The sequence below is a fragment of the Triplophysa rosa genome, unplaced genomic scaffold, assembly GCF_024868665.1.
Source record: "Triplophysa rosa unplaced genomic scaffold, Trosa_1v2 scaffold34_ERROPOS727490, whole genome shotgun sequence".
NCBI lineage: Eukaryota > Metazoa > Chordata > Actinopteri > Cypriniformes > Nemacheilidae > Triplophysa > Triplophysa rosa.
The window spans coordinates 293,308-315,463 of NW_026634356.1; the positions used below are offsets into that span (position 1 = coordinate 293,308).

The 22,156-nt window shown below is 38.1% G+C and overlaps 2 protein-coding genes across 4 annotated transcripts; both read right to left on the minus strand.

The window, feature by feature from the left end:
- Positions 1–1,587: 1,587 nt before the first annotated feature.
- Positions 1,588–8,718, minus strand: zgc:152968 (uncharacterized protein LOC564848 homolog). Its single transcript, XM_057328005.1, is given in 16 exon segments — positions 1,588–1,875; positions 2,098–2,218; positions 2,392–2,530; positions 2,619–2,734; positions 2,856–2,960; positions 3,040–3,113; positions 3,223–3,336; positions 3,661–3,801; positions 3,994–4,065; positions 4,178–4,292; positions 4,375–4,515; positions 4,658–4,869; positions 4,961–5,165; positions 5,261–5,350; positions 5,804–7,602; positions 8,398–8,718. Coding segments are annotated over 16 exon segments (3,657 nt in total). The 5' UTR covers positions 8,519–8,718; the 3' UTR covers positions 1,588–1,783.
- A 7,816-nt stretch (positions 8,719–16,534) lies between these two features.
- mmaa (metabolism of cobalamin associated A) lies at positions 16,535–21,463 on the minus strand. Of its 3 annotated transcripts, XM_057328000.1 has the most exons (7): positions 21,307–21,463; positions 20,428–20,833; positions 20,113–20,235; positions 19,595–19,765; positions 19,391–19,476; positions 18,774–18,923; positions 16,535–17,153 (listed from the first exon to the last, which is right to left on the minus strand). In XM_057328000.1, exons 2-7 carry the CDS (start codon positions 20,816–20,818, stop codon positions 16,866–16,868), a joined length of 1,209 nt encoding a protein of 402 aa, XP_057183983.1. In that variant the 5' UTR covers positions 20,819–20,833; positions 21,307–21,463; the 3' UTR covers positions 16,535–16,865. The 3 variants fall into 3 exon arrangements, with proteins under 3 accessions (XP_057183983.1, XP_057183984.1, XP_057183985.1); XM_057328001.1 differs by having other exon boundaries at positions 20,428–21,463; XM_057328002.1 differs by lacking the exon at positions 21,307–21,463 and having other exon boundaries at positions 20,419–20,540.
- Positions 21,464–22,156: the final 693 nt, after the last annotated feature.

The window sequence follows — 22,156 nt, forward strand, 5'->3', positions numbered from 1 at the left end:
AAGGAATGTTATATATTCAAGGAATTATATTTTTTTTTCTTGAGCCATTCAATTATCCCAGCTGAATTCCTGTCTTCAGTCAATTAGCATGTTTTCACATGGCCATTTGTCTTAAAATTAAGACACCGGGTGCAAAGTTATTCATTTTGTTTGGAAGGAAGACCTGGTCAAACAAACCACAAAACAAGATATATCTTAATGTCTACTCTCTCTAACTTCCTGTCATATTCTAAATACACTAGGATCCGTACTGTAATTTTGGTTATAAGTTAAAATAAAAAAGAATCTGTCACAGCATTATTGCATTGATTGTACATCTTACAAAATATTCTTTAAACGAATCATTAATCTCCACGCAAACAGATTTTCCTACATTACCGGCTGGAGCGACGGAGCATCTGGTTCCTTTCTCTGTGTGCCAAGAGCAGTGTGTTCATCTGGCTGATGGTACAGTAGTCCAATGCTGACGCTCAGGCATTCCCACCAGCCAGTTGGGCCCCGCACACACAGCTTGTACAGCACAAGCCCAAACGGGCAGAACCAGCAGCGCCCTGGCACTGGTCCCGGGCATGTCAGCCCACTGTTTCACCAGCCCTCACACTGGCTTTTCACTGCGGCCGTGGCCTTCAAACACCTGTCAAAAGAGAGAAGAATCAGACAGCAGGTAGAGCTCCACCAGGAGCCATTTAAAAGTCAATTCGGAGCACTAGCCTTGTTCTCAAATCGGTTGTACGATTCAGTCTCATCTGATGGAATTATGGGATTGTGATTTTGAGTCAGAATCGGAGGCATCTTTGTTCTGAGGTCAGGTCTGTAATTTCATCAGGTATAAAAGAAAATGATTGTTATTAATTAGGTTATTAGGCTACTTAAGGGTAATAAGTCAAGCTGAAATATTACAAATGATAATGATATTTTTTTTGTAAAGCAATTCATTATGCAGTTCAATGAACTCAATCTGTGTAGAATACTCTCATCCCTTTCATCAGAGAAATCCCCTAAAATATTCAGCACCGTTTCAGTTCCATTGTCCCGATTCATCTATTCCAATCCAACCCTGAACAAAATATCTTCGTATTAATATTTTTTCAATTGAAGGTTATTTTTCTTAACAAAATTGTATAATCACAATACACAATTTCAAAGCATCCTTACAAAAAGTAATACATTTTATTTCAAATATTTTGTTTTAACTATAATTGAAACACCTAATAACATCATTTTAATGCAATGCATTTCATGTATACATTAACCTAAACAATTATGTCCTAAAATTTATTTTAATATATAAAGCTTTTGTTTAAATGGGTTCCGGAATTATAGTCACTTTTCACCTGCTGATAAATGAGTTTATGAGATTCATGTGTTACAGATAAGCACCAGAATCTTACAGGCTAAACTAAGAATACAAATTACCCATCTAATTACACATCCCCCTGGATAATTAGCCAATCAGCACTTCAGAAATTAAAGTCACATGATGCAGGTGTCATCTTAATACATTTATTTTCATTTCTTTCCAGAAACCAAAAGGTGTATTTAACCCCACATAACCTTATAAGCCCAAGAAATGTATTTAAATTCCCCACAAATGTCACAAATAATTAATTTAAGGAAAACTAAACTATGGAAAAAGAGAATACGCTTCATGGTCAAAAGCAAACGATTTCAATAATTCTAACATCAACAAATACATACAAAACAAAGTTTTCAATGCAAGCAAACACACCAAACACGTTGGACACCCTATTCCCTGAGAAATGGCAACAAACTTTATTAAGCATCACCATCTCTTCACTTTAGAGTCTTCCTTCACCCTCCAAAGCATGAGCTCCATACAAGCCATGGCATCCTCACGTGTGTCATGACCCTCCACTGTGGCAAATGAGAGACGATTGTGGGATTGTGATGCGTGTATTTCATGTAAAACAAACTAAATAACTTCTGCCTTTTAATATCTAGTTGTGTGATGATGCAATGAAACGAACCACACAGTTGTCCTGTAAAATCTTTCAGCAGCTGCCGATTCAGGAGGACTCGATGCAAGTCATTGTTTACAAATATATTTAATAGGACAGGACACATTGTTAAACGTACCACTCTCCTGGATAATTCTCCGGAGGTAGTCCCCGGTCAGACTATTTAGTTCCCTTTTATGTGGCGGACCCAGGCGATGGGGAAACACCATAGAGGTGTCAATCACAGAGCTGTGTATAATCTAAAGATAGCAGAACAGCCAAATGTCTATTCAATTTGAAGAGCAATAATCAAAGAGATCATTTAGAATTTACATTTTTGCCTAAAAATTGTATCATTTTTAAGATTAGCAATTTCATTAGATCATTTTAATTCAGTAACAAAAAAACTGCCATGCATTTCTTTACAACTCACTTTAAGTGCAGCTAAATCATTCTCCAAGCCATGGCCAATCAGAAACGTGTCCGCGTTAATAAAATTCAAAAGCACTTTCTGAACATCAGGCAACGATGAGCTGGTACCTTTCACATCATCTTTACTGATGCCCGAGAACCTGAGCGGGAGCAGCAGTTGTGTTTTTAACCATTTTCATTACATTACATCTACTTGATGCTAATCTTCAATTGACGGCAACATCTCACCTGGTATTATAGTCTGTGACATCATTATCAGGCTTGACAAAGGTGTCAAAGACAACTTGCAAACTGCTGTTGACTAAAGTCACTCTCACTACTTCCAAACCTTCAGTTGTGTAGCACTGGAGAAACAGATTTTGGATTGTATTATTCATAATAGAATGTTATAATAATATTCAAGAATGTCATTTTGCTTATTTCCTATGCAGTATTATCCAAAGAGATGTCAAGACGTAATCTTACGGTTTCTGTGTCAACAGCAAAGACCCCCGGACATGTTTTTCCCACTGGGGATTGAGGGAGACTGCTCACAAAGCCCTGAAGGCTTACTGCATCATGGACATGGAGCTGTAGACATGTACATCTCAGAATCTACAACAAAAATGATTTAACCCTTCAACCCAAGCACGAGTAAAAACCTGAATACATTGAAAACTTGGCATCCAGGTGAGCCGACCACACTCTCGCAACAGCTGTATCGTGTCTCAACACCTCCTGGTACTGTAAAAGAGAGTGATAGTTAACAAGACACCAGAGCAACGTAAAACATAATTGGTTTGCTATGGATGATTGACGAAAACTGTATATGCTAACCATTAGCAATTCTTACCTCTGTTTTCTATAACTTTTCCATAATGATAATTGCACTCCTCTCTGCGGGTGTGCTTTCCACTTCTGTCGACCGAGAACGTAGCTCCACATCGGCAGCAGATCCTCTTTAAAGCTGTCACGGTTTAATTTCTTAGTCACTTTAAAAATGTCAAATACTAATAGCTTTATCTATTATAAATTAACTCTTGACACTAAAAATGACTTTAACACTAAAACAACACCTTAAATTGACTACATTTACGCATTTGGCAGACGCTTCTATTCCAAGTGATTACAGTGCTTTCAGATTTTGCATTTCATCTCTATGTGCCTTAGCTAGAAATCAAACTCGTGACCCTGGCATTGCAAATTCCATGCTCGACCAGTTGAACTACGGGAAAGTTGCAACAGTGAAGTCTAATTAAATGTCTAGGTGTGAATATCTAATTGGACTCACGATCGCTTATTCCTTTCTTGAGATCTCCGTACTGGACAGCAAAGTCAGCTTTATCTGGGTGTTTACGAGGGTAGTTGTTTAGCCGCAGCATTTCTTCAGATAGAACGTGCTCCTTCAATTGCTTATAAAGCATCCAATCGTCTGCATCAAAAAAAACAGCAATTGCAACTTAATACTTTACAATGATCTATTAGTGTGAACAAAAAAATCTTTGCACAAATACCATGCCAGTAGAGCCTACTGCGCATTTTTATGTACTGAATCTTAAAAATAACTTGTTTACCTCTATGACTATCATTTTAGTTTGACCCTGAAATGAGAGCCAGCTCTTACCAGGTCCCTGAAGTGCTTGAGTATTTAGTGGTACATTGCCTCTAGATACATTCTGATCTCTCTCACTGGAAGCTGTAAGTACATATATAGAGAGTGACCTAATATGACTGTACACTGCAGTAAACAAATGTAGCCGCAGCAATATGAACAAAACCACATCATGCATACACAATACAATACTTACCTTTGGCAGGCAAGACGATTTGGTTCTTAAGCCTCTTGAGCGCATTGACAGCTACGCTTAGATATTTGAGCTTATTGATACTGCGGTCATAAACGCTTTTCTCCTCCGCCAGGGCCTAGAGCATTTGAATAAACATACATTTTAAAAAACAGGGTATAAAATTATGATTATACATTTAAGATATTTCAAAGACAGACCTTCTCAAAGGCATCTTGCACTGTCACCGATGTTCTTAGGAACTCCTCCACAAAGAGGTTGACATAACGCTGGCGAACATCATGTGGAACCTTCGCTCCAACCTCATGCCGTATTTTTGCTTTTCGTTTCACCCCCATTGACTACACAATGCATTATCCATCACACAAATAATTATCCATCACAAGGTAGACCACATTTAACAAGCGGAACTATAAAAGCAACTTGTATATTAATAGCCGAATTCTTTATGAAGGGTCATATGTTTTAGGGCGTACAGCTAACCTTCGCTGGCGTGTAGTTGGGCGGTTGTGGATGATGTGAAGTTTGTGGAGGATGTGAAGTTTGTGGAGGATGTGTAGGCGGGGAAGGCTGAGGCGGTCGCTGGACAGACATGGCGGTTGGAATCAGCATTAGAGGCAAGCCACAATTCCCCTCAGGCACAATGAGCTGCAGGTTTGCACCCAGCTGCAGAGTAGCACCAACTGGAACGCCGGCTTAAAAACAAAAACAGTTTCAAGTAAAACAACGTTCAATTCCCTGTTTTAACCAAGCAACTGTAAATAAGTAACTGAAAATGATGCTTACTGTTTTGCACAACATTTGAATGAATGACACTATGCATGTACACTTTCTTTGGAGGATTGCTCATGACCTGAGACTGGCATCCTTTCACTGCTGCAGTCAGTATGGCTGCTCTCCTTTGGCATGCCTGAGCTCTGTTAGGAATGACCAACTGGGAGACACAGTCTCGAAGAGGCACGATAATCTGTCCTTTGCTTTTATTGGCCTGCTGTTGTAAAAAAAAGTAACGAGTAACGCTACTTAAAATAAACTATTCCAAACAGATCATTAGGTTTCATACTAAGACGACATAGAATGAAGCACCTCAAACTTCACTGCGTGGGCCACCCTTCTTTTCAACAGAGAAGGTGGATTGGACTTCATTCCAGTTTCAGGAGTAACTAGCAAATCGTTCTAAAAAAATAATTAGGCTAACAATGTAAAGCTAGTTGCATACTCAAGAACGCTCTAAAAAAATAAAGGTGCTTAAAAGGTTCTTCACAGCGATGCCATAGAAGAACCATTTTTGGTTCCACAAAGAACCATTCAGTCAAAGGTTCTTTAAAGAACCATCTCTTTCTTACCTTTTCATAACCTGAAGAACATTTTTTGCCACAAAACACCTTTTGTGAAACAGAAAAGTTCTTCAGATGTTAAAGGTTCTTTATGGAACCATTTAGACAACAAAAGGTTCTTCTACACTCTTAAAAAAGGTGCTTCAAAGGGTTCTTCAATGCCATAGAAGAACCTTTCGGTTCCATAAAGAACCTTTAACATATGAAGACATCACTCTCATGAACTTTTTAAGCATCTTTATTTTTAAGAGTGAAGCTTTAAAAAAAAGAATGACTCAATGACTGTACTTACAGGAGCATCATTCAGCATCATAGGAGCTTCAATTTGGACCACCGGAGCTTTATTTTGGACCACACAATGTTCATTTTGAACCACAGCAGCTTCAAGTTGGTTGGCTTCCATAAAGATTCTGTAGCACTCTTCCATTGGGTCAGTTTCTGAGAGATCTAGGTCAGAGTATCTAAGCTCGCTCTCAGAACTAGAGACAATTTCTATGATTTCATTATTAGCCCCTTTAATAACAGCAGATGCAAATGCCTGCGAAGAAACAGTTGCTTCTCCAGGAACGAACAATGCATCTGATGTAGATATTTTATCCTCATATTCCACACTTGTTCCTGGGTTAAACTGACTAGTGGATGGTTCAGATAGAACAATTCTGTCATCAATCCCTGAAACTTATGGGATTTTATGAACAAACGGTTCGCTTATTGAACTCTCTTGAACATTTGGACAAGGTGTCTCAACTAGGTCTTGAGAGTTTGGATTACACGTATGCTCTTCATCCTTATGCAAGGATGACGCAAAGGTCTGTGATGAAACCATGGTGAAGTAAGGCTCAAATAAAGCACCCTGGTCTTGTGAGATCTTTTTAATAGATATGGACTTTGGACTATATTCTGATGTGTTGGTGATTTGTGATTTGGTTCCAAAAGTACCATGACCTGTAGCAGAAATGTCCTTATCCTGAGGAAGATAACAAACAGGAAGCAGCGTAACATCTTGAATGGATTTGATCTTCTCACTCTCACTTCTTAAATTGTCTAGACATGTGGAGATATCATCCAGGACATTCTCAATATTTTGCGATTTCTCTTCTCCTTGCATATCTAAAGTTTCCATATTGAGATTATTGGATTGTGGAGAGGCATTCAGTTCTGCAATAGGTTCAATTGCCAGTTCCTCTGTGGTTTGTTTTTTTAAGTGCTTTACAATTGTTATCTGTTTATTTGTAGGTCCTTCCTTGGTCTCTTTGCCCTCCCCAGTAGGGGCACCACTGATGGAGGATAATATGGGTGAATCAAGTATGTCTTTGGCTACAGTTCCACGCTGGTTTGAAAGCTTTTGCTCATCTTCTAAAGGAGATACGTCAATGATAAGTTCCCCCTCAGAGGATTCTTGTTCCTGTGTAACTGTCAGAGGTTTTGTTAAGGCTCCCTCTTTCTCCTGGACATCCACATTATGAATCTGAAACCCTTTAGAACTCAACTTCTTATTTTCTGCCCTAACTTTCCCTGCAGGTGAATGTTGTGGTTCAATGACTGTAGTCTTATTTTTTGGTTTTGGCCTATGTCTTCGCTGAAGTTTCTTTGAGAGAGGGATATCGATGACTAAGGTGCCCTCATCAGAGTCATCCAAATGAAAAAGCTGAACATTTCTTTCTGTTCCATTATTGTGCACTTTACTGGTCGACTTAAGTTTACAATCTACTGTGCTGCCAGATAGCAAGTCTGCAGAGAAATTGGAACAAGGGTCATATTCCAAATCAGTCTTGGGTCTGGCACGATCGACCACATACTTGCGATCAGCAGTTGAGGAGGCAACAGGTTTTATTTGTCTCAAATGGTTACCATTCTGGTCTTTATCAGGACTGTCAGTGTTCCTCAAATATTTCTCTGAGCCAGCACCAGCAGACTCCGTCTGCGTGAGGGACTGTGATGACTGATATTGAGACAACCTTTTTCGTTCTTTCTCCACTTCACTTTTCACTGCCTCTATTTCTTTGTTGATTCTCTCCAACTCCTCAAGACAATTGTCCTCTGTGGTGTGGGAGGCTCCATTGGAAGAAGAGACGTTATGTTCGCCAAGATCTAAATGCGAAGATGAAAAATGTTAAAAGCAAACACCTTTCACTTCTGGCATACTGCTTTAAAGTGATAGTTCACCCCAAAACGAAAATTCTGTCATCATTTACTCACCCTCTTGTCATTTCAAACCTGCAGACTTTTGCAGAACACAAAAGATGATATTTTGAAGAAATATATAATATAGCTGGTAACCAAACAACGACTGTACTCATTGACATGCATTGGTTTTTTGTCCATACAACAAAAGTAAATGGGCACCACCATTGTTCGGTTTTTCCATCATTTGTCAAAATAACTTGATTTGTATTCTGCAGAAGAAGGGTGTGTAAGTGATGATAGAATTTTCATTTTGGGGTGAACAATCACTTAAAAGTTTTGCACAGATGTTTATTTGCCTGCTATGCATATTCAATGACAGACTATAAAACACAATCTCACAAAGGTTCGATTCAAAATAATTTTTCATATAGTTACAAGATAACCATGTTTTTTAAACTGTAGTAACCGTTTTTGGCAGATTGTTAATGATTTGTGTAACAACATTTGTTACTGTAGTAAAATCATGGTTAATTATTTCATAAGAAATTAAAACATTTAAGTGAAAAGAAATAATGAATGCAAATGTCAGTCTTAATTTAATCTTAAATGCACAATAAAATATATATATCATTATTAGTAGTAAATAAACGGCGTACCTTAACGAATCTAGTGCAACAATCCAACGTCAAGTGTAAATGTAAGGTTAAGGTTGCGCGTGCCAGTAGAAGAGCGTCATAATATAAATCAGGATTTCATTACCTGTTGTCACGGTAGATGTTTTGTCTTCGCCATGGCTGTACAAACAGTAAGGCCGCTTGCATCGTCCCCATCGGAGAAAGGGGCAAACTATTTCACTGAAGAGAGGTGTGGAAGAGAACATGTGCAGCGCGGACAAAACACAAGTGAGTTACTCAGTGAACGGTTGCTTGTCAGTATGAAACATTTCTGCTGACTGCGATCGCTAACTTTTACAGTATTTAGTTCAGTGTCTGTAATACGACAGGATTTAACCAGAAGATGGGTCCTCTTAGAAGATGGTAAAAGGGACGATATGATATTCATGAGAAAGTAGTAAGGTTCTCTTGCTGGCCGCTATATACATGAATACGCAGCAGTGGAACTGGAGAGACTTTTGATTTCGGCTGATGGTGCGCGGCGGAGTTAATTAATGTAGCAGGTGAGACTGATGTATATGCTGTTAATGGGTGTGCCCAACTTCCTGCGACGGTGTGCAAGGCCGATCGGAGTATGACATCAAAGTAATACGAGAGTGATTCGAGATGACAGGCTCTCGCGGTGCTTCGATGCCACCCATGCGTAGGGATGTGCCGAATGAAGCTTCTGAATCAGTGAGGCTTTTTCAACAAACTGCATCGGTGCTTCGAAGCTTTTGACACAGTACTCTACTTCGCCATCTGGTGGTCAATAAAAATTCCTACACCGACTGTGTCACTCAGATATTTTGTTCATTGAAATGTTATTATAAGCTTTAATTGTATATTTAATATATAATTTAATAATATATAGTATTAGAACTCAAAGTAACAAAGAAAAATAAGCGCATCCAGTTCTTAACATAAGTAACATGAATAATAATTTCATATATATGAAGACTTCCAAAATGAGATTTTTTAAATTTCGGTTTTTCCTATTTTTAACAAATTATGTTTTTTTATGGTGCATTCCACTTACTATCAATTAAACTGTAGTTAGTTTAAGCCATAGTAACTCGAAAAATGCAGCAATCTAACACAAAAAAACATGATTAAAAAAAGTTTGGAACCAAACTCTTCATATATATATATTGTACAGTATATATAATAAATAATAATATAATGTGAATGTGGACACAATTGTAAAGTGTTTGGTTGGTGTTGGCCTTAAATCCAACATAGCCTGTAAACCTTAAATACAATAGATTAACCCACCAAACTAATGGATACTAAAATACTCAGTGTGTGTAATCTATTACAACAAATAAAAAAATGGAATAGAATAGAATATGAAAATCTAAACTCAAAACGGGTGACTTTTTGCATTTTAATTACTTTATTGCTCATTTGTTGAGGGAAATAGATAGTTTTTATTGTCCCAAAGGAAATTTCTTTATTATTAATATGTATTTTACCCGCTCCCCAGATGGTGCAGTCTGGTGCTCTGTTGTTTGAGTATCGTTGCCCAGAGCGTTTGGGTGTTTGGAGCGTAAGTGACGAAGCATTAAGGATGTATTATTGGAATAAGACAAAGTTTGCTCTCATATCAGACATGACACTTTATTAGCAGTGTCGAGACTGAAGTGTTCCCACACTTGAGAACGGGGTCTCTTGCGTGCATTCTCCATTTAAAGATCAAACACACTTCTGCACGTGTAAGCTGCAGAGAACCGAGGACGGCGTTTACTAGCAGAAAACCAGTTTGTGGTTGAAGAAACACTTTTATACTTTTTGGGAACAGTGTTAAACCTGCAATTTACTTTTTGACAACAGACATTAACATGTCATGGTTTTATATAGTAGTACTTTAATTAGCAATACAAAATGATAAAATGATATAAATTAAATAAATAATTATAACATTCCTATGGGACAGCGCAATCGAGGCGCTTTGAGTTTGATCCCTGCATGACGTGTCAGTGAAGTAACGAAGCTTCGTTTCCACAGGTCACGTGACAGACTCATTTCAAGCAATGCTCCGGAACGCTGTTTCGAAGCACTAGTGTGTCGAAAACTCGATACGTGTGTCGAGCATCCCATCCCTACCCATGCGTCCATCGTTCTGCGCACTGTGCGCAGCACCGTCTTTTTTATTTTTTTATTTTAACGTAGAATATGTACAGAATTCGTTCAAACTTATACAGTTTACGATAAGCAAAAAGCGATCCCAAAAACCTAACGCATCAGTACCCCGTATTTTAATAATTTATTGAAGCATATTGATTTTACATAACATTCCGATTAAAGACACAATATGTAATAATTTTGTTATGAAATATCCAAAAACCACTTGCACAGTGTGATATATTTCATGCAGTTGTGTACTTACATTATCCCAAATGTTCGCACGAATGTGCAAATCCAGAGAAATTCCTATTTTAAATAATGGCTCGTCCCTTGTCTCCCATGTAATTGTCGCATATCAGTGATTTAATATCCGCACTATCCTCAGTTTCCGGTTGTAGAAACTATGGCAACACGCAAATGCGGAAGTGGCGGTTATACACCATCTGGGACTTAGCTGTTTTCTTGTTCAGTTAAGATCACAATTACTCGTTGGCGTGTAAAGATCAACTTACCTGGACTCGAAAGAGACTCCGCTCTAGCATGTGTTTTAATAGACAGGTAAGCAAATATTTTTTATCGTACAAGAAATAGTCATGCACAGAATATTTGAATATGAATGCAGTTACCCTATGAAATACAGTATACTGTATGTCCGTATTTTAGTTATTACTATTGTTATAGGTGTTGTTCGATGACGCAGTATTGTAATGTTAAAATGTTCTGCACATGCAGGTATATTGCACTTTATTTGTGCTTGATTACTCTTTTTATCAAGTTTGGTGAACAAGTCTATGGCAGTGAAATTAAATACAGTATGTGTTGCAAAAAAAATATGTAGCCAGTAACGTTACTTGTTAATACTGTGGGTTCGTTCAAATTTACTTTTTAAACGATGACTGTATGACTGTTTTAAACACGTAAAACTGCGTAGCATTACGCTACCAAATCATTTGACAAAGTCTATCAGTGACGGGCTAACATAGCATTACATTCCACGTTTCTTGCAGCTAATTCATTATGATGACATAAAATAATGTTATCAAATGTAATAAATTCATTCATTACCTCTTCCATGAACATGATGGGCAATCTCCATACGCCACTGGATGGTGAAAACGACATCTCCCATCATTCCACTCTCCTGCATAACGTCATTAAAGTGATAGTTCACCCAAAAATGAAAATCCTGTCATCATTTGCTCATTCTCATGTCATTTCATACCTGTATAAATTACTTGTTCTGATGAACACAGAGAAAGATGTTTGGAAGAATGTTAGCAATTTTCAATTCTGTGACATCATTGACTGCCATAGTAGGAAAAATAAAATGGTTGTCAAAGGTGCCCCAGAACTGTTTGTGTTCCTAAATTCTTCAAAATATAACACTTTATGTTCAACAGAACAAAAAAATATACAATATTCTTTTCCTACTACGGTAGTGGATGATGTAACAGAACTGAAAATTGCTAACATTCTTACAAATATCTTTCTTTGTGTTCAACAGAACAAAGAAATTTATATAGGTTTGAAACAACCCGAGGGTGAGTAAATGATGACAGAATTTTCATTTTTGAGTGAACTATCCCTTTAAGCTTCTCCTTTGTTGTTGTTGTTTCGAAAGTGCACCATCTAGTGGTCCAAATTTACATATGGCGCCTTTAAGTGTTTTAATTACCGATTTTTGTCTTCTATATTGTGGTAAGTCCTCTGTGAACAAATACATTCTTTCTTCCAGAAAAAAAACTGGAAGATTGTTCCTCCTTTTTTTCAGAAGTTTATGTCGATACCAGTTTTAGGGAAGTGCACATCAAATAACATTTATAGAGGGTTTCATCTTAACAACATAAACAAACGTTACTGTGCATGTGCACTTTTGTAACCGAAACTTAACTTCCGGTTGAAGGGATAGGTGCTGTGGCTTCAACTTACTTCAAATATAAATACTTTTATGTGGTTTTGATGATACAGAAAGTAGAGAATAATTCATGATTTAAGTCTCTAATGAATGCTTAGGCTCTCTCTTCCTGCTAGGTCAGTGTTACTGTGAAAAGGGACTTCTTATCATCATGTACGAAAAAAATCTTCTGTTAGCACACACTCTACCCTTGAGGAGTTTGTGTATGTGTGATTGTATTGTTTCAGGAAAGTGAGAAAGAGTGGAAATTCACGAGACAGACGTAACGTTGTCATGTTTTAATTCGTATTATAGTACATGCCTGTCATCTTTGTTAATCTATAGGACTATATGTCCTGTCTCATGACTCCAGAAGTGTTTGAGAGCTTTGTGTTCTCTATTGATAACCAATCATGTGAGCTTGATTTACCCAAGTAATGACGTAGTTAGTTGACTCTGTTAGCTTAAATACTACTGCATTTTGGATGTAAGGCAGGTCGGCCTTTGGAACTCCTTGAGAGTGCTGAAGCTGACTTCTGCTGGCAAAACTACAAACTATTTTTCTTCAGTAAATTTTCTTCTATTAATTGCATTCCTGACCTCTTGTCTTCATTCATTCATAACTGGTCTATGGGTCTTTTTCTGTAAATCCCCTACACGGTACTCGTTCACAAACAATAGAGTGCCTGTAGATTATTTCTGATAACAATCAAAAGAAACCGAGAAGAACCGTACTCGGCTAAACTTGTCTCTCCAATATTTTGAATTTAGACCCCGATACCAAGCTCATCCACTAGATATGTCAATGTAAAGTCCTGGTGAAATTAAAAAATAATTTTATTTTTTTTAATTCATGTGTCCTCATAATCTTTAATCAAAATCTGAAAATGCACTTCCGCCCTAGTGGCTATCCGTCTCAGATGATGTGAGTTAGACGGCTTGGGCAGTGCAGATCCATTAACTCCTCCCCTTCAACTGTTACACTGTGTCTACACCTGACAAAGAACATTAGAAACGCATTAGAACTCATTATAACATTAAATTTTGTCCACACTGGATGCAGCGCGACAAACCCATTAAGAACAAGCAGGTCGTGCCTGTCACGTCCGATGTTGACACAGTGTCAGTCTGCTGCTATAGTTTAATTTCAAAATGCAATGCTTGTTTTTACACATCCAATCAGATCGCATTGAAAAACACAAGCCCCGCCCACAAGTTTTCTCAGTCCATATTCCGTTGCACTCGGAAATGCGTCAGAATACAGAAGTAAAAAACGATTGCAACTTCCTGTTCACAGGGACTTTAAATGCGACCAAACTACATGACCCATTCAACAAATTGTTTATTTATTAAAATGAGCATACAACAAAATTCAACAAAAAGTTTATTTAATAAAATTATTATACAGTAAAATAGCAATACAAATAAATATTAACATAAATAAATAAAATATAAATAGACACTAGCCACTAGACACTTTTTCATATCATCTAAATGTCATCTTCATGGGTCTTCTCTCATTTTAGGTTTGCAGGATCTCATCTGCCAGGTTTAAATCTTGCTTGGAAAGTATTAGCATACCTTTTCTCAATAGGCCACATTAGAAGTATAATTTGTCCATAGTACAAACGTGTGGGATGAGTGAACCACTAAAAAGTAGGGGGTGTAAAATTCAAGCTGAAAAATTCAAGGTCCTCATTCAGTCTCTCATCAAAAGGAGCAGTACACTATTGTAGTAAAGAGGTTCCAGTCTGACCTCTATAGCAAATACTAAAAACTGCCTCCTCTAGTGGTTACAATACAGTGTACAGTACAGTCTGAAGGGACCCTTTAAGTTGTACAGTGTATAAGAGAAGGAGTTTATAAATAGGGTGGGTAGGCGAGTACAGTCAAAGAGAGAACAAGACTGGGAATTTGTTCCTTTTTTTTAAGTATACCTTTGAAGGGCTGTGGAGGAGTATACTCTCTTACATCCTAACATGATTCTGAAGACCCCTGGCCTCTTTGGCCACATTCTTGTCCTTTGTTTACGTTTTACATTTCTGTAAATTTTATATTGAATGTTATAACCAGATGCTCTAGAGGTTTGATGGTCTCACAGACAGCCAACAGCTGAATTCACTTTGGCTGGCAAAACGAGCAATTAGACCCGGGATTAAAAAGGATTGAGTTTAAAGGCCCGAGGAGAGTTTTTCTGCCATCTCAAGACACTCCATTACCATCAAGAACACAACCCATGCTGAATTACTGCTCGAGGTGAAGAAGAAAAAAGCTACACAGTGCTGCCAGAAAATATACTTGTATCTGAAGAGGGTGATTTTGACATCTACATTGCGGAGGCAATAGTATCAGCAGTTGGACCATGGACTGATTTTGGGACAGAGACCAGACGGAATTCATTAAGTCAACACTGGCGGCAGCCTGCCTTGTACCAATCAGACATTCGGAAGAATTAATCTCCATCGATCAAGTTCATATCAAAAGTCCTTTCATTTATAAAGTTCACTTAATTTTGCTGAGCTTTGATTTTCATTTTTAAATGGCAGCCTAAGGGTGGACTGTAAAATCACATGAGTTTGTTTTTCTATTATGGTAATATATTCACATTGACATCTATTTTTTTTACTGAGAAAGTGATATTTTCTACACCCTACCCCTAAACTGAACCATCACAGAAACCTTCTGGCAGTTTCACATTTTTATTAGATGTTTCATATGCTTTTTAAGTCATTTGCTTCAAAACCTGACCCACATTCACAAAACAATACCTGTAGTATATATCACCATTCACATTCCGTAAACTACCCATACCCCCTACAGATATGCCTGCTTTTGCATAAAGGTAAACTGTAAATACAACACTTATTCTGTCACCGAACCGAATGCCATAAGGAATGATACTGTAATTTACAGATGTGGCCACCGGGATTTCAAAATGGCTTTTCGCAACAGGGCTGAAATCCCTTCTGTTGCAGTTGAATGGACTGCTGCTCTTGTCTAAGTGTGCCAACAGGAGTTTATATTACTCCCTCCCACACTTCCAGTCTATTCCCATTACGTTGTCACTCACAGGACCGTTTTGCAGAAGCCCAGCCCTGAAACCAAGCTTACAGCACTGAAGGAAATACCGTATGCATTCATCAGTCACCGGTGAGACCCGTGAGGCAGCCAGCTGAGCTGTCACAGATGTGCGTCTACGGGCATTTAAAAAGCAAATATCAAAAACACAGCATGTAGAAACCAGTGAAACCACAAAAGAACTAGCATTGTAGGTAGGTTGGGGTTGCGTTTCTTTTAAACAGGCTCCCCAAGTAAAGAAATAGATATTTTTATATAAATGCTAACATTATCTTAGTTTGATCGAAGATGTAATGTGATTGTATGATATGCTCAGAAGGGCAAACCGCCTTTGCGAGAGCTTTTCCAAACATCCAAACCCTTTTAAGAGGCCTTGGGTCCTGTGCTTTCACACAACCAATCCCTCGAAATGTTAAACATGTAGGCCCTACATGAAGCACTGTTTAGGCTACAAGGGTTTAACATGAGATCATGGATGGAAGAATGTTTTCTCCAGACAAACCAGTTTTGGACTCTGCGGTTAGAGTCCAGACACTCAGATCCAACGTATCTCTGCTTACCGAGGAGGGCCAAAAGCTACTATTCGTGATTGATGGAGAGGGCGGCCCTCAGGTCTTGGGAGTTCATCAGTATTCACGATGCATTCCGGTCTGAGTCATGAAACAGAAGCACAAGGCATAATGACTAGAAAGCATGTCCGCAGGAGGTAGAACGTGTCTGTCTGCAAACACGTACAGCTTGCGGGACACTAATGATGAGATTAGGTCATATGAATTTGGGATTTATTGAACCAGAACAATGCTAGGTTAGCGCAATATGGCACATTCTTAGAGAGTTTGCTAATCTCGGTTGCGGTGGAACATCAGGACAGGAGTCAACGGGGCTGGAATCTCGGTCAGGGCGTAAGGGGAAGGCAGATGACACACTAGTGCAGGCTGAGACAAACAGCCATGGTATGCAGAGGTGCTCATTTACATAATGGACAAAGATCTTCTCAGGCCTACAGGCCCACCTAGTGTCAACCTGAGAGAACATCACCTCTTGCAATATCAGATTGTGAATCAAGAAGCTGTGGATGTAAAAAGAAAAATTGACTGTGATTTACAAACCAAATCTTTATGAGACATGTTAATATACAGTAAATCTTTAATTTCTCCAGGGATTGATAATTAAATATCAAATGATACAAATATTTGCATGTACAGGCAGTATTTATCCAGTGTGTTGTGTGAATAACTGCATTTTACAAAAGCTCAACAGACAACGTTGGTCATTAGTTTGTTTCCCATTTACTTTAATACACTTTGTATTAAAGTAACATTAAAGTAACAATAAACAACAATTATATCAAAAATCGACAAACATCTTTCACTATTAAAAACCTTTAAAACCAGGTAAGATACAATAATTCAACAGTTGACACTGTTTTCCTAATATTTAAATCCTAGATTGCAGTCTTATAGGATGGCTTTCCATCATGGTGTGCTTGTGAAGGCTTTCAGGAGGAGGTCGGCAGCAAGGCCGGGTGAAATATCTCCATGCGTGACCCTTCGTTCCAGCTCGGGGAGCTCAGCGCACACAGCTGGGTGCTGCTCGAAGTGGCGGAGTGCGTTCTCCTGTATGAGATTCCACAGCCACACTTTCTGCTGAGTTTGCCGTCGGACTCGGAGCTCGTCACTGCTCAGCATTGCATCCCGGAACTGGAGCACTGTATCCCACAGCTCAGGCACACCTTGCCCCGTCTGAGAGGACACACGGACCACCTGACCAGGTATGAGCATGACAAAGATAAAGACAAAAGATGAAGCATATAAAATGTATATAAAAGAAGATAGAAAAAAGTATATATAATATAGTCTGTAGTGGTTGTTAGATATAAAAAGGTTTCAGGGGATGGCTGTGAGAACTATATCTTTTTTTTTTCAAAAAGCTTCTTCCTACCATAGTTTTATAGCCATAGGCTAAATAAAAGTACACTGCTATATACAGCTTCACTGTGCTCAAAATATGATGTGAAATGTAGGCTGCAACATGACCTGGACACAATGGTGAAATCAATATATCCACTTCAGTGTCACAAAGAACCCCAAAAGTGCCGATAACATCAGCACATATTTGCATCAACAACAAAAAGTGACAATGAAGAATTGTCCAGTTGTGTTACTTTTGTTAAGAATGATATTTACCCGTTACATCTTAATATTGAATAATAATAACCTTGTAAAGATGGGGGTGGGGTCTGCGGAATGGCAAGAATTTTGTAAACAAAAATAGGTTGCATACCAAAACGGTTGAAACCTGTGATACAGAAAAACATGAGCAGACACGGTGCAGTCGCTTAACATAAGCAGCCCGAATGTTGAAATGTAAAGGCTGAATGATTCGCCCACACATCTCACTGCATCCTCAGTTTCGCTGAAACATCTACACACTGAGGAGTCTTCAGGGAGGAGGAAAAATAAATCAATATGACCGTCGCATCCTCCAGTCAAAGGGATGGAGCTCAGAAACCATGCTGCTGAGAGGAGACAAAGGCTTCAGCCTTTCTCATCCATGTGGGTGGCCTCTAATCACTGAAATGCATAAGGCAGCGTTTTGCCATTCAAAGGGCCTATGTTGGCTCTGTGCCCTGCAGGCAGAAGTAATCCCCTCTCCCCCGGTATAAAGAGGCAAGAGTTGACAACGCAGAGCAGAGCATGATGGGAAATTTCGTGATGACTACACAATTCGCCAACAGACAGGATATCTGTTTTATCATGAAGATGCATATATAATATAACTCTTAAATGGAAGAAAGTTGAAAAAAACGGCAGAATTACAACAGGAGGACTATAGATATAGACATAAATATTAACAAGTTCTAAACATTGGCTAATATTGGCTGGCAAAAGCAATCAATGATTCTTGATTTAATGAAAACCAAATGACGTTATTCTCCAAGACATGACATCATTTAGGTTAATAAAACAACAACAAAAGCATTTAATCCGACAAATTCTGACATGCTTTGTGTTAGTAGAGTTGTCTCACTCTAGTCTAAAACATTCCCAAAGTTAAAATTACAGAAATTAGATTCATATTAAAGTTGAAAAAGAACTCAATACGACACCCTCGTGTATGTCAGCTCTTAATCTCTAAAGTCTTAATTTTCAACCTTTTAATTTTGTTCTCATAGTGTTAATAAGCAAGGCATAATTTAAAAAGGTAATGTGTGTGAACTTGGCCAAAACATACATCTAAAAGTCTGGTAGACCCTTAAAACAATCAGGTTTTTTGAAGGAGATATTGTAAATACTAGACTGGGTTCACATTAAAATGATATAATGCATGTAAAATAAAACAGAATTAGTGCATGTGAAATATGGCAGTGTATAGCGTAATACCTTTGGTTTCCAGATTTTAGACTTTTTTCGAAGCAACTTGAGGGCACTTGTGTATTCTGCTTGAATTCTCCGTGCTGGAACAATCAAATCGTCATCTGATTTTGTAACTACCACAATGTCAGCCATCTCAATGATGCCTCTTTTGATTCCCTGTTTGAAAATACAATTCAAGCAATTCAGAGCAAGATTGTGTACAAAGTACAAATGTTTACGATATAGGGTAATCCAAGGGGTTTTCATTTTCATGTTGTGTTAAATGATAAATGTTTTAATACTCAATATTGTTTCAAAATAATTGGCTTTCATACAAAATATTAATATCAAAAAAATTATATTTTGTATTAAGTTGTTTTTTCTATCCACCATAGGAGTGTAATATTTGCTTAGCAATTTTTACAATGAATCTTATTCCATAGTCATTTTAAAATACTCCACATAACAGAATCAGAATACTAGTAACACTTTTTAATTTTTTTCTCTAAAATCTTATGTGGACCCTTTAAAACCTTCTTGCTGCCTCCCGGAAGCCCCCATACCCCAGTCTAAAAGCCCCTTGAGTATCCTTGTAATACATCCTTCTTTCCCAACAGAAGATGTCAAAAGAACTGGCTGTTTACCTGTAGTTCATCGCCCCCTGCTGGTGGGATCAGCAGCACAAACATATCCACCATATCAGCCACAGCAAACTCAGACTGCCCAACACCTGTCCAGTGATTTTACTTTACTTTAGTGCTTTGCTTATGAATAAATGAAAAACTACAAGTCTGATGTAAATACATTTTCAAAGAATATCACCTTACTGACTACTAAATAACACTTACCTACAGTTTCAACTAATACAATGTCATAGCCTGCACCCTCACAGAGGACAATAGCTTCATTGGTGGTCCTTGTCACTCCACCAAGAGTTCCTGAGGTGGGAGATGGTCGGATGTAAGCGTTCATGTCCCTGGACAGCTCAGTCATTCGGGTTTTGTCTCCCATCAGTGATCCTGCATACAAACATAGCAAATTATAAGGAGATATTTAGTTTGAAAGAGCACATTTTAACCATATAAATGAATTCAAAAAGAATTAGTTCACCCAACATGTCTTTTTTTTTGGAATACAAAAAAAAAGAATCCTGCACACTATCAGGTATCAGTGAATAAAGATATTTTTTGGCATATTTGCCAGTATTCATAGTGTGAGGGATTTCTTTCATTTTTTGATTTTATGTTTGGTCTTTTATCCTATACACGTTGTTCAAGGTTGTTGATGTAATACAAAAAAAAGCTATATGAACACTAAGGCCTGACAAGTACAGATACAAAATCTTGACATTTGTGTGTCCGCTCACCTCCAGTCGTGCAGGAGGAAGGATCCACAGCTAATACCGACACTTTATGCCCTCTTCCTGTCAACATCTTCCCAATAACCTCAATGAAAGTAGACTTTCCGGCACCAGGGGGACCAGACAATCCTGAAATCAAATGTAAATAGAGAGGGATTTCAGATGTCAGACACTGATGATATAAAGTATCTGAGGCTCTTTAATTTCCACCTCTACAGGTATTTTCAGAGCAACCAGTATATTTATACTCTGAAGGCTGAGGGGCATGCAAACATCTAAACGGTTCAGCTTCACTCTTATTGGTCACATCACCTTACTGACCCACTCTGAAGGCCACTGGTTTCCCACCATTAAGTCTCTCCTGCTCCTGTCGGTATGCCAGCACTCTCTGAAGAAGAATTTGTGCTAACTCCTTCTTCCTTGGGTGCTGGGTCTCCACTAGCGTTATAGACTCAGCGAGAGCTGCCCTTTGGCCCCTAACAAGTCCATGGTAGAGTCTGGTCAGTAGTCTGTTTTCCCTGTCAGTCAGGTCTGCAATATGCTGATTTATGGTGGTCTCCACAGAAACACATCTCCTCTGTTGGAGGATGAAAGCTGAAGTATAGCACAGAGTTGCAGGTTTACAAAGACAGTCTCTTAATGTTGTTCTAGTGTGCACTTGAAAGGGCCCAGCAACACGGCGAAGATGTGGAAGAACCCGAGTCACTGCCATGTTCCTTCTTCAGTTCTGCAAATATGGCGAAGAGTATTTATTTGATAAGACATTACATAAACAAGTTTGCTTGATAAATACGGCATTTATTTGGTTTATTATTGTCTTACTTACATAGCCACTTAAAATGTAACTTTACCATGGGGTTCTTTTGTATTAGTATCAATGCAGTAGTAGTGACTATGGTCATTTGACGTGAACTATAGTCACCACGAAGTTGAAACGGGACAGATGATCTTTATTTGCAACAATATGGACCAGGGCTGCGCTTCCGAAAAGCATCGTAAGCCTTCGATGATCATCGTAGCTCCATTGGTGATAATGGTTCTAAGATCAACTTAAGGTTACGATGCTTTTGGGAAACGCAGCCCTGGTCAGTTTAAAATATTTATTTCAAACATAGAAATGAAACCAGTCAGCATACATATCAATGAATCAGACAAGTCAACTGACTCTCTTGATTACAAGGTTCAAAACTCAAACATTACCCGGTCTTGTAACACCATCTGTCTGTCGTACTCTTCTATGACTTTAGTTCAGGTTCTCTCTTTATTAAGACAGAGAGTTTAACAAGACAAATATTAGATCTCACGGGTTCGCCTTGCTTGCTCAACATCGACACTCTTGAGGTCGGACTTAGATTCAGGAAAGGACTCCAGAGGTTTTTAAAATAAAAGTCAGCTTTCTTCAAAATTAAAGTCCCCATACAGCAAACTGTCAGCGACGAAATGTTACAAAAATGTAAAAATGTCCCAGTTCAAATGCATTTTAAAATACTTAAGAAAATAATTTTAAAAAGTATATCGTTTTTAGAATTTGTCTTTTAAGTATATATTAGGATAAATGAAAAATTCGGCAAAATGAAATAAATAATTACATGCAGAGATCTAAAGATTACAGTACAGTAGTAGAATTTAATTCTTGTAAAAATACTGTATGTACATTGTTGTTTAAGAGTTTTGGTTCAAGGTTCAAACTCCTGCAATGGCCATCGTGTCATGTGATTTAAAATGTCTGTTTTTTCAGTCGAGAGAAAGTGACACTAGGGGGAGCTGTTCGAAAATGACCCCTTGAACATGAGAGGTTCACCCCACACATTTTAGAATAATAGTAAACTCATCAAACCTATGAAATATACTATAATATAATTATGGCAATTATGCTGCGACTAAAAACAAAACCCAAAATACATAATCAAAACTTATAATTTAGTATCTTTGCTTATTTTGCTGACATATTTTACCAAACAACCTCCTGATGTCTCACCATGAGATGCATTTTATTGAAGTAGTTCCCATTCATGCTGGGCTTTTATCTCTTTAAAACAATGAAATTAAA

What these genes read in the sequence shown, in the direction of transcription:
- mmaa (XM_057328000.1), bottom strand. Translation starts at nt 20,818, where the DNA reads ATGGCAGTGACTCGGGTTCTTCCACATCTTCGCCGTGTTGCTGGGCCC. An exon ending in ACCAGTGGCCTTCAGAGTGG is followed by an intron (nt 20,236 to 20,427) that starts GTCAGTAAGGTG and finishes ATTTGATTTCAG; the next exon opens with GATTGTCTGGTCCCCCTGGT. An exon ending in CTAAAATCTGGAAACCAAAG is followed by an intron (nt 17,154 to 18,773) that starts GTATTACGCTAT and finishes ATACCTGGTCAG; the next exon opens with GTGGTCCGTGTGTCCTCTCA.